Here is a 15,520-nt window from a genome sequence, read left to right as displayed (position 1 = left end):
AGGCAGGCACATGGTGGGGGCTTATGATATTGGGTGAAGCGGGACGTGTGTGCATAAGGAATCAATGGGCAAACGGTCTGTTTCCATCAGGGAGAGGCCGGTCACGTCAGCTCCACGGCCCTACGGACAAGACGTGCAAAGCAGCACAGGACGCTTGGCTAAGCCGTCTGCTCCTTCCAGCCTTGTCTGCGGATCAGAGAGGTCAACGCAGCTTTCCAAATCACACCCAGCGTGCACTTCAGAGGTCTTGCCTCCACCCCAGCCCAGGGCTCCGGGCCCCCCCCCCCAGAGGAAGAAGTCAGAGAACATTTGGGTTCTTACTCTAGGCTTCCCTTTGTCAGCAGGCTCTGTTTTCTCTTCTGTGAAATGGGGACACTGATCTTGCTGACTTCCCAGACGGCCGGAGGAGCGGCTGATGATGCGGCCCAGGTATTCCCTGCTGTCTCTGTTGAGAGGCTACGTGGCCCAGGCCCCTGTGGCAGCCCCATGGCCCCACACTCGGAGAGGAGCGGCGTCCCTCCGTCTTCCCGGCAGCCTCGTGTAGCAGGAAAAAGGGGGGGCTCCTCCTTCCCGCAGATCTGAGCTCAAATCCCATCTCATTCACTGCTGTGCGACGTTGGGAAGCTTCCCTGCCCTCTCTGTGTAGGGCATGTAGTACCCACTGAAACTGAGGCAGCATAGGTCCCGTCGGGGCTGGGAGACCAGAGGTGGGGCAGCGGGTAACAGAACGTGCTGGGCCTGTTGCCGAGTATACAGTGGGCTTCGGTCAAGGGCGTGCCTCCTTTGCAGGGCTGTGTTCAGTGAGGGAGCGAAGGAGGGTTCTAGAAGCCTGTCCAGGAGGCGGTCAGCAGGCTCGGGCCTTTGGGGCTGACACTGGGAAGCGACCGTCCTTGGTAGATGACCCAGTTAGCTCCAAAGTGCTCCTCTGAGCCCCAAACCCATCTGTCTGGCCCCTCTCTGAACGGGCTCTCGGCCGGTGACCTGAGTTAGCTGCAGGCCTGTGGGTGGGCGGGTGGGCAGAGCAAGCATCCTTCCTCCAGGTCCCTGGCCAGGCTGAGGCGCTCAAGACGGCCGTGCGCAGTCTCTCAACATGCTCTACGGTCCATCTTGGAAGACCCTGGCCGCGCTGGCCCCGGCCCTCTGGGCCGCAGCCCCACTCCAGCAGCCGAGCCCGGCCAGCTGTCTCAGGCCCCTGCTGCCTCTCGAGCTGTCCCCTCGGAAGCTCCAGCAATCGGGACGGAGGCCTGCAGACAGCCTTCAGATCGCGGCCCCGGCTTCTCCACCCCTCAGCCCATTTCCTGAGGTCACCATCTGCTAAGCGGGACCGCAGGTCTCCTTGGTGACTTCTCAGGGACCATCTCCATCCAGTGCCGGGTCCTGCCATCTCCTCCACATCTGCTCCCAGCTTTCCAATTGGTCCCCGAGTCCTATGGCTTCTGTTCGGAAACGCCTCGTATCTTTTTCCAACCTCCACGGCCCAAGGCCCGAGCTGACTGGTGCTGTCTCACCCGCTGCGGCTGCCCGCCCTGCCCTCCGACCCAGGCCAGGTGCCGTCTGTGTTCTCCATCTCGTTTACCCCTCACAACAGCCCTGTGGGAGTAGTGACCTTCACTGCCCCAGTTTCCAGAAGACATAAAAGAGGCTTGGAGAGGACAAGTCACAGCGAGACTGGGGAGGGGGTGGGACGGGACCACAGCTGTGACTCCGCTCTTTCCTGCCCTCCTCTACCAGTGCGAGCGTGGGACGCCACGGCAGTCGCTGCCTGGTGTCACTTCCTGCAGCTCTGACTCCATTCCCTGGCCTCACTGACACTTACAGGGGGGAGGTCAGGACAACATGGGTGGGAAGTAAAAACAACGGTCCTGTTTAGGGGCGCTCACTAGGAGCTTGGGACACGGGCCCAAGAGGGGAGGTGCTACGGTAACCCCATTTAGCAGACAGGGAAACTGAGGCTCAGGCGGGGAAATAAACCACCTGCCAGTGTAGTGTGGTGGCTCAGCTGAGGGCTCTGGAGCCAGCCTGCCCGGGTCTGGATCAAGCTCAGCTGTTAGCTGGCCCGTGCCCTCGGGCCCATTTGTTAGGGTTTCTGCTTTCACACTTGTCAACTGCGGAAGGTAATAGTGGGGCCTCCTTAGAGGGCTGTTAAGACAATTAAATGAGTTAGCAGGTGCGGGGCAGAACTGTGCCTGGCATACAGCAAATGCTCAATAAACATTTGCTGCTTTTATTATCGGGAGTTGCAGAACTGGGTTTGAAACCTCTGCCTGGGGGCGCCTGGGTGGCTCAGTTGGTTGAGCGCCGACTTCGGCTCAGGTCACGATCTCGCGGTCCGTGAGTTCGAGCCCCGCGTCGGGCCCCTGTGCTGACAGCTCAGAGCCCGGAGCCTGTTTCAGATTCTGTGTCTCCCTCTCGCTGACCCTCCTCCGTTCATGCTCTGTCTCTCTCTGTCTCAAAAATAAATAAATAAATAAATAAAATAAAAAAAAATAAAATAAAACCTCTACCTGAATCTCAGGTTCATCCCCTTAAATACTCCCAGGCTCTCTAAGGGAGTAAACACTATTTCTCGTCAACCTACTTGGATAGAGGGCTCATTCTTCACTGGGGACCTCCCAGCCTTCTCCTGGTTCAATTTGGAGGACTTTGGTCACTCACTGTCACTTCTCCAGAGTTGGGGGGGGGGGGGGAAGGGGTGGGGGAGGGGAGGGGGCTTGGAGGAGGGCCTGCCTGGATGGACATTTGCTTGGGAGACGAGAGTGCCCAGGCCTGGTCCTCAGGACCCTGGGGGCTTCGGGAGTGGGACGTGGGGGTTTGCGTTTGCAACCCGTCAGCACCCCAAACTCCTCTGCGGCTCTGGCTTGGATCCCAACCCGCCACGTCTCCTCCCCCTCCCCTTCCCCCTCCCCTTCCCCCTCCCCCTCCTCTTAGCAGCCTTGCTCCCTGGAGCTTGTGGCCACTGCAATCGCCTGGGGCCAGTTCATGTAATTAGTGTAGGCCCAGCAGGCAGCTTATCCGCTCAGGCTCCAAGACAAGGAAGGAGCCGATCATTTCCCACCCGGCAGGCATCGTGGGCTATGGCGGGGGCTGCGCGGCAGCTCTGAGTCTCGCCTTCCAGCTACCCTGCTTGGGGTCCCCCAGGGATTCTCAGACCAGCGGCCTCCCTTCATTGACCTAAGCTGTCCCCTGGACCGCCATATGCTCTGAGCAGGAGCTGGATCTGCCTGGGAGATACACACCTCCCCACAGCTGTCCTGCACGCAGGCAGGCTTCCCGAGACGGGGTCTGCAGACCGCCGCCTGCTTTTCCGCTCGCGTCCTTCTGAGAGAAAGAGCTGTGTTTCTCCTTTTTGCTCAGGCCTATGGCGGCCACACCAGGCCTTTGAGGGGTGCAGGCTCAGATCCCCCATCACTTTTGGAGCCGTGGACATTTCTCCTTCCCAGGTCAGGAGAGGTCCTTGACACTCCAATTATTGGCCCTGGGAATGTGCTGCTTCTTCCAGAGAGGAGCACTGGGCTGGATGTCCAGAGAACAGAGTTCAAGCATCTGGTCCCAGAAAGCAGAGCTCCAGGCCTCTAGAAATCCTGGGTTCTGGCCTGGCCTCGTGGAAGTGAGCTCAGCTCCATCACCCACAGCGTGCCACAGTCTCCTTTCCTCTGAGAGCACCGGCCAGCCCAGGGTGAGCTTCTTGTCACAGGGAAGCTCGAGCAACTGGCCCCAGGAGGACTTCCTGGGGACTCCCCACCCCAAGTCACACAGCAGGGGAGCAACAGAGCCAGACTGGAGATGGCCAGATGGCTTTAAAAAGCATCAGAAGTATGTAAGGACAGACGTAGAGGTCAATGGAATAGGAGGGAGAGTCCAGAAATAAACCCTCACATTTATAGTCAATTGATTCTTGGCCAGGAGGCAATACAATTCAGTGGGGAAAGAAGAGTGTGTTCCAAAATGGTGCTGGGACAACTGGTCACCCACATGCAATTGAGGGAGGCTGACCTCTCCTCCACAGCACGCACAAAAACTCCCTCAAGATGGATCGTACACCTAAACGTAAGAGTTTAAACTATTAAAACTCTTGGAAGAAAAGCAGGAGTGAACTGTGACCTTGGGTTGGGCAGAGGCTCCTCAGCTGGGAGACCCAGAACACAAGCAACAGAAAATGAGTAGATGGAGTGAACCTTATCCGGACGAACACCCTTCGTCCTTCACAGGACGCCAGCAAGAAAGGGGAAAGGTAACACGCCAAAGGGGAAAATGTACACAAATGTGACACGCGATACGGCCCTCGCATCTGAAATAGAGGACTCTTAGAGCGTGATGATGAAAAGCCAAATCACCTGGTTGAAACGAGCAAACGATCTGACGGTATTTCTGCAAAGCAGATCTCCGAAGGGCTACAAAGCCCCCGAAAAGACCATCAACACCATTGGCCGTCAGAGCAGCGCAAATCGCATCGCAATGAGAACCGCTTCACGTGCGCTAGGACGGTCGCCTTCAGACAGACAGGCAGCAGGTGCAGGTGAGGATCTGGAGAGACTGGGACCCTATGCCGCTGGAGGAAAAATCAAAGGGCACAGCTGCCTGCCTGCCCTCAAAAGGCTATGCACAGAGTTCTCATTCGATCCAGCAATTCCGTGCTTGGGTCTGCACCCCCCCCCCCCCCCCCCCCCAGAGATCTGGAAACTATCCGTTCACACCAAAAGCCTGCACATAAATGTTCACAGAAGCATCATTCATTATAGCTGGAAGGTGGAAACGTCCATCAACTGGTGAATGTACAAACGGAATGTCAGGCATCATGCAATGGAATATCATTCAGCCACGACGAGGAACGGGGTCCCAATACGCGCTCCAATGTGGATGAACCTTGAAAACCTGACACTAAGTGTAAGAAGTCCCAAGAATGACAAAAGAGCACGTTTTGTATGACCCCATTTCTAGAAAGTGTCCAGACCAATCCACAGAGAGACCAAGCAGATGAGTGATTGCCTAAGACCGGGCGAGGGGTGCAGGAAGGGGAGTCATTGCTGATGGGCACGGGGTTTCTCTCGGGGGCAGTGAACATCTTCTGAAACTGGTTACACGACTAAAAGTGTTTGCAGAACTTGGTGACTATGGTAAAACCCATTAAGTTGTATCCTTTAAACGAGTGAATTGTACGTCATACGAATGACAGCTCAACAAAATAATTTTTAGAAAAAAGCACACCGAATGCACGTAATAAAAATTTAGTAAAGGGGCGCCTGGGTGGCTCAGTCAGTTAAGTGTCCGACTTCAGCTCAGGTCATGATCTCCCGGTCTGTGGGTTCGAGCCCTGCGTCGGGCTCTGTGCTGATGGCTCAGAGCCTGGAGCCTGCTGCGGATTTCGTGTCTCCCTCTCTCTCTGACCCTCTCCCACTTGTGCTCTGTCTCTTTCTCTCCCTCAAAAATAAACATGAAAAATTTTGTTTTAAAAATTCAGCAAAACATACCTAAACAAACAAACAAGCAAACAAATAAATAGCAAGCAAGCTATGCAAAGTTCATTAGCAACTGTTCCCCGGGATGGGACCTGTGTCCCCTGGCCCCACGTTTGGAAAGCATCTGGTGTGGTCTGGTGCCACTGTGGTCTTGGGTGCCAAAATTCTACCTTTATCTGCTGACCTCATTTGGAAGCCTACGGAAGACAGACAGGGATCCCGAGGTAGAACGTTTTATGAATGCTTATTAATATGTCGTGACTTCTGGTAGAGCAGAGTGGTTAAGCACGTGGGATGCCCTTACCCTTGCTTGGCTGCTGGCTAGCTGGGTGTGCTGGGCAAGCGATGTACCTATCCGTTTCCTCACCTGGCGAAGAAAGGGCAGTACCCATCTTATGGAGCTTTTGAGATGATTTGATAAGTTAGTCTATGAAGACCTTAGCACAGTGCTTGGCGTGGCAGTAAATCCCCAGTGAAGGGTGACCTAGGTGGTCGGGAGGAGAGTGTCGCCTTCAAAGTCAGATGGCGACTCCTCCACTCTGCCCCCTCCTGGCTCAGTTACTTTTGTGGGTCAAATGGTCTCCGCAAAAGATGTGTTGAGATCCTAACCCCCAGTGCCTGTGGATGGCACCTTATTTGGAAACAGGGTCTTTGTCGATGTAACTAAGGTCAGGCGAGGTCATACTGCCTCAGGGTGGGCCTTGATCCAATGCCTGGTGTCCTTATAAAAGGGGAACACGGACACCGAGGCACCGACCCATGGAGGAGGACGCCCCGTGAGGACACAGGCACAGAATGGAGGGACGCACGTACAAGTCAGGGAGGGCCAGGCATTGCCAGTCACCGGCAGGAGCTAGAAGAGGCAGGCTTCTTCCCTAGAACTTCCCTAGAACTTTCAGAGGAAGCGCAGCCTCGCCAATGCCTTGATTTCTGGCCTCCAGAACCAGGAGAGAAGATATTCCCTCAGTGTCCTGATATCCCCTCAGTGTCCTGGAGCCCCCACCGCCTCAGCTCTGCACCCAGCCGCACTCCCTTGACATCTGCGTTACTAATAGCCTTTGTGTCAAAGGGGGGACGTGTCCCTTGGGGGCTCAGAGTGGCTGTCAGGCTCTCCAGCTCTGATCTCAGGCAGCCTGGCGGGACCCCCGGCTCTCTCGCTCCCGTGGGTGAGCCCCTTAAACTCTCAGAGGCTCCTTCCCTCGTCTGTGAAGCAGGGGGGGGGGTGACCGGGCCCGCCTTGGAGGACCCTCGTGAAGGTCACACGATTGGGTTGGACACTCAGCACACAGCCACACATTCCATGCTTGACGGGAAGCGGCCTTGATCATCAGCCGTGGGTCCAAGGGGTGGCAGAGAAACCTGGCCTCCCGCTCTTCCGGTGGGAACAGGAGAGCAGCGTTTTTTGGCTTTGGTGCGGGTGGGGGTGGGGTGTCCGGGCTCACATTTAATTGATTGTAACATCGCACCCTTAACATGCCCCCCCGCATCACCTGCACCCCCAAGAAGAGCCGCGGCAATCCTTCCGTGACTGTGTATAATGCGTTCCTGGGGCCCAGCACGCGACTTTCAAATTGGCTTACAATTTATCTGCAGCTCGGATAAAAACATTTTAATGACTGTGTGCGGCATGAACCCTCGGTGTCACCCACGGGGCTCCCAAATGTCTTTTCCCACCACATAGCGGGGATGTTATAGGCGTGAAATTACAGCCGCTCTCGCATTTTGATCTGCACCCCGAGGCCTGTGGAAACGGTGCGTTAGAATGTGCTAGATGCAGAGGCAGCCTGGGTGCGGGCTCTCCAGCACAACTGCTCCGTGCTTTTGATGCACGTGGGGCCGTGCAACGTGCCCTGCACCTCATCTCCCTTCCCCCCCCCCCGCTGTCCTAGGAAGCTTCCCTTTGACCCCCAAATTGGGGAGGGGGCTGTCTCGCCCCACCGTTGGCCGCCACAGTCCTTAGGGTCCCTTGGTGCATAAAGGAGACCCCAGCTTTCAAAGGCCTCCACTCACTTGGAGGGAGGGTCTTGGTGCGTGTGTGTGTGTGTGTGCGCGCGCGCGTGTGACCAGAAAGGGTCTAAGGTATGTCACAGATGGGCCAGGACAGTGAGCAGATCGTAGCGTTCGAAACTTCCCTGAAACATATTGAAAGGGGAGGGTCAAGGAGGAGGAGGGGGGAGTCACACAATTTTCAAGTCTTTCTAATTGTGCCTAGTGTTTAAAAAATTTTTTTCAATGTTTTCATTTATTTTTGAGAGGCCCAGAGAGACAGAGTGTGAGCAGGGGAGGGGCAGAGAGAGGGAGACACAGAATCTGAAGCAGGCTCCAGGCCCTGAGCTGCCCGCACACCGCAGACATGGGGCTCGAACCCACGAACGGCGAGATCCGAACTGCTTAACAGACTGAGCCACCCAGGCGTCCCTTATTGTGCCTGACGTTTAAATGACATGAGGCCTATTTGTCGTGAGAGACGCTATTTATTGAGCACTCGGAACGTGCCAGGTGCTGGGCTCAGAACACTCTCTTCTGGGGATCATCTCATTGAATGGCCCGACCTTGGCCAAGCCACTGCCTTCTCTGAGCCTGGGTCTGGGCAACGGACGCAGTGTAGTTTCTGCCTCACAGGCCCGCGCAGCTGCTGGAGCCCCGGAGCTGCCCCCGGGGGGGACATCCTCACACTCAGCCCCCTGTCTCTCCCAGCCCGCCCAGGACCTTCCCGGCCTTGGTGAGCCAAGGAAGGCATGTTGCTCTGGGACGGGGACAGCCACAGCCCCGCGGGCCCCGGGCAAATCCTTTCCCTTTCCCCAGCCCCAGTCTCATCCTGATCCCGAGGGGCTCTTGTCAAGATCAGGCAAACCCCTCCATTGAGAGCACTTTACAATTGGCAGAGCTGGCTGAGTGGGAGGTGTGGCTGTCGTTATCAAGGTCGGGGTATGTGCTGGCTCCTCCCCTAGGCCTTTGGGAAGAGGCCAGGAGGACGGGTAGGCAGAGGCCCACTGTCCTGCCACTCCCAGAACCAGGGCAGACCTGGGTCCCTTTGCAGGGACTCGGCGCACGAAGCTGTGAACACTCCGTTCTCAGACTGGCTTGAAGCTCCTTGGAGTCATGAATCATCGACGAGACTTCCAGGGGCAAGAAGGAAGCAGCCACCGCTGTGCCCAAGAGGGGGCAGGGCCCACGACAACGGCCCTAAAGATGCTGAGGTCTAACCTGATGAACCTTGTGGCTGCCTCGTCTGGGTTTGGTGCTTTGTAAACTTTATTTCAATAAGAAAAAAACCTCACAGCCGCTCTGGAGGGTAGCCACCCTTATCCTTATTTCACAGATGGGAAACTGAGGCCCAGGGAAGCTAACGAATGCAATGACTGATCTGGGATTCAGCCCGAAACCTGCGTGTCCTAAACTTGTATAAAGGGATTATAAGATCTCCTGGCTCCCAGGGCTGTGGCCAGGATTCCGTGAGATAATGTGCATGAAGCCAGGAGCTCATGCCCCATCAGGCACAGGCCAGGGATGGGCAGGAGCTGTGTTATCAGTTCAGCTGCAGGCTTAGCGAGCACGGGGGTACCTGCCGCATCCGGGGGACGACGGGGCAGGGGCGACCGCTAACAAGCACAATGACCTCTGAGCAGTGGGTCAGTCAGAGGACTGACCGAGATGGGGGAGTGCTATTTCGGGAAGAACCCTGCCCGGGGAACACCCTGAATTTCCAGGGGTCAGAGCCTTTCCCTGGGTTGGGAGCCACTGCGTGGTCCTGCCCCTCCCGGGTCCCCACTCCCCCACCCCCCCCCCCGCCCCTGCCAGCCTTCAGCCTCCTGTTCAGTAACTGGGATCACATCATCTGTCTGCCCCATCCTAGATGGCTTGCCACCTTGCATCGAGAGGACCCCAGAGGTTCACAGTTCCCTGCTGCCCGGACAGTGAGACCGGAGGAGAGAATTCTCAGCTGGCTCGTGCTTGCCAGGAGTACACTGCCTTGCTCAGCCAGGACCATCAGGCCCGCCGTGCAGTTCCGGTCGGCCCCACGAGATCTCTCTGTGCCTCAGGTGCTTGCTTAGCGGACGGGGTAACAGACTCACAGATGTCAGAGCCAGGAGGACACTTAGGACCGTCTGGTTACACCCCCTCACGGTATGGAGAGGGAAACTGAGGCCATAGAGGGAGAGTGTACCTGCACAAGGCGCTCCGGTGAATGAAGGAGGGAGCATAGGCCTCCTGGAGGAGGTGGCTTTTGAGGATGCTGTCCTTGCTCACATAGAGAGAAGCCTCACCTGGAGCATCTACACCTGTTTTCAGGGGCGCAAAAGGGGGTGTGGGAGTCCAGATGCCTGGCTTCTGGCCCCAGCACCGAGCTGCTATCACAGGAAGATTTTGTGATCCTGGCTGGGTGACCTCAGGCAAGTGGTTTGCCCTCTCTGTGCCTCCACACCTGTGTGTGCACCTATGCACGTTTTACGTTTGCATCGCGCACTGGATACAGCTCCCCAAGGACCTCGTCCTATTGAAGGAGCGTGTCCATTACCTAGCACGTAGTAGGTGCTCAATAAACATCCGATAAATAAATGGTTGCGTGCATGTCCCTCATCAGACTGGGGCCCCTTGATGGTGCAAACCGAGTTTTGTTCTTCACCAGATTCCCCGGGGCGACCAGCCCTGGGCTGAGCACCAAGACGTCTCCTTCAGGGAGTCGCCATGTCCCCGCCGCGGCCCATCCCCCAGGAAGCCAGAACACCCCCACGTGCCACCGCTGCGGGAATCAATGTCCCTCTGGAGGTCTGGCCTTTGGAGGTTTTCCATTTCCCCAGAAGCTGTGGCTTTCCACGGGGCCTTTATGCTCTCACTGATTGCCTGAGTACGACAAGCTTTGTTTCCCTGGTAAATATCATTTGATAAGAAAATCAGAGAACCCTGGGGCCCGGCGTCAGGGCCGAGTCCCTAGAATTCTGGCAGCAGAATCGGAGAGTGTGGCCGACGAGAACGTCAGCACTGGCAGGGGCTCCTGAGACCGCTTGGAGCCAGGCCCTTGATTTACAAGGGGAGAAACCGAGGCTGGGGTGGTGGACAGCGCCACCCAGAGACGGGCGCTGGCATTACTGTCCGCGTGTTGCAGATGGAGGCAGACACAGGGTCAGAAGGCAGGACACCCCGAAACCCAGTCCTGACACCCACTTTCTCACTGGTCACTTGATGCTTCAATGTCCTGGGAAAGGCCGTAGGAGGTCCAGCGTCAGAATCACTCTCCATAGCAGGTGTGTATCACCTCCCCCAGGGAGGCTCCCAGATTGTCCTGTCCCTCGGGGGGGGGGGGCTCACCCCCCTGCACCATCCCCACAGGCATTTCTATGAACGTGGCTCTTGTCTTCCGCCTGGAAAGGTACTCCCACAGGTGCCCCCACAGTGCCCAGCTTCTTCCTCCCCGTGTCCTCATGGGGTCCCAGGGCCCAGAGCTGGGGGTCCATGAATGACCTGTCAGGCCTGCATCCCACCCCTGCCTTACAGAAGTGGACGCTGGGGTCTGCTGCCCCTCGGGAAGCCCTCATTCCTCCTTCAGTCCCTCAGTTGTCCCAGTCAACGTGTCAGTTGTGCCCCTCCAAAGTGCCCAGGCCATGAGGATCTGGGGACGAGCCACAGCCCTGCGTCCATGAGGTCAGGGTATATCAGTGCAGGTCGGAGAAGGGGCTCCTGAGAGGAAACCTTTGGGTGGTAAGGCCACACCTATCACACCTCGGCAAGGCCAGTCTCCTCTCCCCTCGGAGGCAGGAGTGGGAAAGAGGGAAGAGTGTTCCTAGGACAGCCCCCCTGTGCACACGCACACGCGCCAAGCTCCTCGCTGGGACCCTGGGGCCAGGGCCCCTGTGCTCACCCATGACGTTGAGGAAGATGTTGCCTGATGCCAGGACCACCTTCTCTCTCGTGGCGCGGTCGTAGATGCCCACGTGGCACTCATAGGGACCGTTGTCTGAGATGCGGACTTCGGGCAGCCTGGGGGAAGGCAGAGGGACAGGATGAGGCCCCATCGTCCGGGGCTGGAAGGCGCAGCCAAACCCCACCGTTCAGCCTCGGATCAACAAACGCTTCTGGATCGATCAGGTGCTCATGCGCTATGCTGGGGGGAGCAGCAACATTTATGGAGCACCGACTGTATGCCAGTCCCTGCGTTTTATTCTTCAGGAGGTGAAGGGGGTGGGGGGCTGTGTTTAGCCGGAGTTACACCTGTGCTTCCATGAACGGCGGATGGTAACAGTGCCCACACCTAGAGGGCCCCGAGTATGACGGGCGTGTGATACAGGCTCAACACGGCCCTAGGGCATCACATCACTCAGCCCTCCACAGAGGATCGTCTCATAAGCATGGAAACTGAGGCTCCAGAGGAGGCACGGGTAGCCCCCCCCCCCCCCCCAGCAATATGGCTCATAAGAGCCGGGATGGGAATTTGCATTCCTCTTCCCACACTGCCTTTGCTGTCCCTTCACGCCCAGTCTTGGGGGCTTGAGAAGAAACACAGCCAACTTCTCATCTCCAAGGAGCCCCTGTCCTGGGGGGACAAGGAGGCAGAGAGGCAGCCGCACTGCCAGGCACGTGGAAAAGGGGGGGCCTCTCTGAGCACAGAGCAGGGAGCAGCTGGTCCTGCCTGAGGTCGTCAGGAGGGAGCCTTGACCTGGAGGCCGCCCGCTGCTGGCTCAGGGAAACCTGGGGGGTTCTCTGGCAAGTGCCAACCTTCTCTGGGCCTAATCATGCGGCCGAAGGACAGCCTCTGGTCTCCGTCTCAGAGGTCCTTGCACCACAGCACGACACAGGAAGACGCTCACGGTCACGGTCACGGCAGCCGTAGTAAAGGGCCAGCGTGGCTCCCTACCCACCAAATTGGCCCCGCGGTCTGATCAGAGAGGCCCCGGCCGGGGAAGGCGAGGGCGGTGGCTAAGAGCACAGGCTCTGGGTGTGGGTCCCGCCCCCCCCCCCAGAAGGGGGTTCCTTCAATCCAGCTCTTTGTTCCCACCCCCTCGTGGACACATTTCCACCCTACTCAGCGAAGCCGCCCGCTGCGATCTGCTTCTGCTGGGCAGTCTGACCTCAAATTCCCTTTCTTCCCTTATGTCAGCTGCCACCCCTACCCCCAGCTTTGCCTCCGAGCTCTGGTTCCCTCCTGACTCAGTGTCCCCCACCTCCCTGCACCTTGCCCCCCACACCTGGGCTCTCAGCCTGGGTTCCATGCTGCTGGCTCTGCTCTGAGCCAGCATGCATTAGCATAAACAAACACCTTCATTTACATAGAATACGCAGAGGTTGACATCTGGTCTACCGACTGTCATAAAAGGACTCAGAGACAACAGGAGCTTTTCACCAGGGAAACTTTGCGGGGAGAAGGCTCCCCTCCTTCCCTCCCTTCCGTGCTCAGGGGGGCACCGTGTCAATGGAACAGCGGGGGCCTGTCTTCCCTTGGGAGCGATTTCCTTTGTTTGTAACCCGGCTAGACTGGAAAAACAGCCCCTCTACGGGCACTGGTGCTGAGCCACAGTCGCCTGGAGTGACATATTTAGGTGACACTCATAGGGATCAGTTATAGGGCCGACCTGCTTCAGTGACTTGTGTGCAGGCAACACGCTCAGGGGACAGCCCCATAAAGACACAGGCTCAGGAGACGCGCGTAGCGGGCAGCCGCCCAGGTGATGTAATAAGGTAATAGTGACATGGCGGGCACGCAGGTGGAGACGCGCAGGTAACCGCCATGTGGGGACACACGCAGATGCGTTTATGTGACAGCAGCACAGGTGACATGTTTAGGCCATTGCTCCACTGATGGCACGCTCAGGTGACAGGAACATAAGCGGTGTGTGTGGGCGACTCATGTAGATGACACAGCACAGGTGGTCGAAGACGTGACGCCTGGACTGGCGCCTTGTGAAGAAAGCGGCTTCCCACTTGGGACTGTTTCTACAGACTCGTGTGGTCCTTCACGGGGCTCCTTAGCTCTCCCAGCGGGTCCCGGTCCTGCTGCTGGGCACCACCGTCCATCTCCGCCACCACTCAGGACTTGAGCACGTCCGGGTACTGCTCTATCTCCTAAATGCATCCTGGATTGCATCCACTTCCCTCCAGCCCCACGGCCACCATCTTTGTTCACCTGGAAGGAGGGCCGGATGGCCAACTGGTTTTTCTGCCCTCGCTAATCTTCCTCAGATCCATTCTGCGGGTAGAACCCAGATCTTTGCAAATGCAAATGGAATTAATGGCGCTCCCCTACCTAAAGTCCTTGGGAGACTTCTCTGGGCTCTTCAGATAAAGACGGGAATCCTTATCTTGGCCAACCAGGCCAACGTGGCTGCTTCCTGCCACATCTCCAGCCACCTCTTAGCCTCGTCCTCCTCTAGCTACGATGGCTTTCTGTCTTTCCATTCCTCTCATGTGCCAAGTGCCTTCTTAAAAAATAAACTTAATTTTGGAATCGTTTTAGATTTACACAAAAGTTGCCCAGACAATAGAGCATTCTCGCCCATCCCTCACCCGATTTCCCCCATGGTTAACCTGTTCCAAGACCACGGTACAGCTGTCAGACTAAGAAACCAACACTGATACGTCACTGTTACCTCAAGCCCAGACTCCTTCCGGATTTCCCCAGTTTTTCCACTAATGTCCTTTTTCCGTTCCAGATTCCCATCCAGGACCCCTCAGAGGTGACCCTTACAGGTGCATTTAGCCCAGTGCCTTGTTTGATTTAGAGCTTTTGCTTGCAATGTTCTCTCTTCCTGGGGCTGCTTCATTTTCTTTCCCTGGCGGTATCCTTCCCATTACAAAGGAACGGTCGCTTTCTTAGCCACCACCCGGACCAGGTGGGTGTGGGGGATTGGTGGCATTGGTGGCCCTGATTAATAGCCTCCCTGCACCCATGCCTCTTGCAAAAAGCCTCGATAGTTTCTCCTACCTAGGAGTGGAGTCTCTTTCCCTATTCTTGGCCTTATGACTTGCGGGTCACAAGGTCGGAAGTGACGGTGTACAAATTCCAAGCCTAAGTCTCAAAAGAACTCTCTCTCTCTCTCTCTCTCTATAGCCCCACCTCCCCCTCTCACTCTCTCTCCCTTTCCCTGCTTCTTCCTGAGAACAAGCCTCTGATGTGGACAAGAGCACATGTAGACACGGAAAGAGACCCCAGCTGGCCCAGCCTTTCCAGCCAAGGTCACACTCAGGAGTGAGCCTAGCCAACCCCGACTCATGAGCAATCATTCATGGTTGTTGCTTGACGCCCATCCAGGCTTGGGATGGCTTGTTATGCGGCAACAGCCAACTGATACAGCAGTACTGGTCTAAACTGTAACTTGATGACTCTCCTCTGTGACTCTCGATCACCCTCCTCCCCTGCCATGCACGGCAAGCTCTGCGAAGGTAGGGTATGCCCCTGTCTGGGTCACCGGCATGTCCCACGGCCTCGTGTGGCACTTGCCATCATGGCAGGCACTCAGTCAACATTCAGTAAATGGGTGGCCTGGAGCGAGCACGGAGAACCCCGTCTCCCCCTGTGCTGGAGAGCAGGCACGGAGTCTCATTCTTACCTGCGGACCCCAGGGCTTCCAGGGAGCTGCTTTGATTTGGACCCAATGCCTCATCCGAGCTTGTGCGCTCAGTGCCGTCCTTCTAAAGTGGATTAAGCAGCCCAGAGATGCCCTCTCCCCAGATTTGAGCGGCATTGATCCGCAGGCTGCATAAAAGGCCTTGCACAGATAGCGGGGCCCCGAGGGGGCTGGGGTAAGAACACCAACTCTCATCAGCGTTGGGCTCCGATCAATAAACTATTAATAACTGCAGAGGTTTCTGGCAAAATCAGTGTAATGCAGTTTAGCGGCTGGAGTTTACCAACACTGACAGCAGCTTCGAAAGCCACGTAATTGTGTTTTTGAGAAACTGGAGACCCAGATAGTGGGGGCCCCGCTGGCTGTCCCCGGGGGCCGCCGGAGTTCGGGTTAGGCCATGCAAGGGCTGGTCCCTGGGGTTTCTGCCAGGCCGAGGGCTAGCACGAGTATGTGCGCCTACTGTGTGTCATGCCTCGTGCCGAGGCTAGGGGCCGAGCGGCCGAT

The 15,520-nt window shown here is 57.0% G+C and overlaps 1 protein-coding gene across 1 annotated transcript in view; it reads right to left on the bottom strand.

Annotated features, from left to right (window-relative positions):
* Positions 1-15,520, bottom strand: part of IGSF21 (immunoglobin superfamily member 21) — a 242,998-nt gene that overhangs the window by 24,319 nt on the left and 203,159 nt on the right. The window contains exon 4 of the mRNA XM_030328031.1: positions 11,317-11,435. Within this exon, the coding sequence (XP_030183891.1) occupies positions 11,317-11,435 (119 nt within the window). The remainder of the gene's footprint in view (positions 1-11,316; positions 11,436-15,520) is intronic.

This window comes from Lynx canadensis, chromosome C1 (assembly GCF_007474595.2).
Source record: "Lynx canadensis isolate LIC74 chromosome C1, mLynCan4.pri.v2, whole genome shotgun sequence".
NCBI lineage: Eukaryota > Metazoa > Chordata > Mammalia > Carnivora > Felidae > Lynx > Lynx canadensis.
The sequence above is the reverse complement of the archived record's forward strand: the minus strand, read 5'-3'. Positions and strand labels throughout refer to the sequence as shown.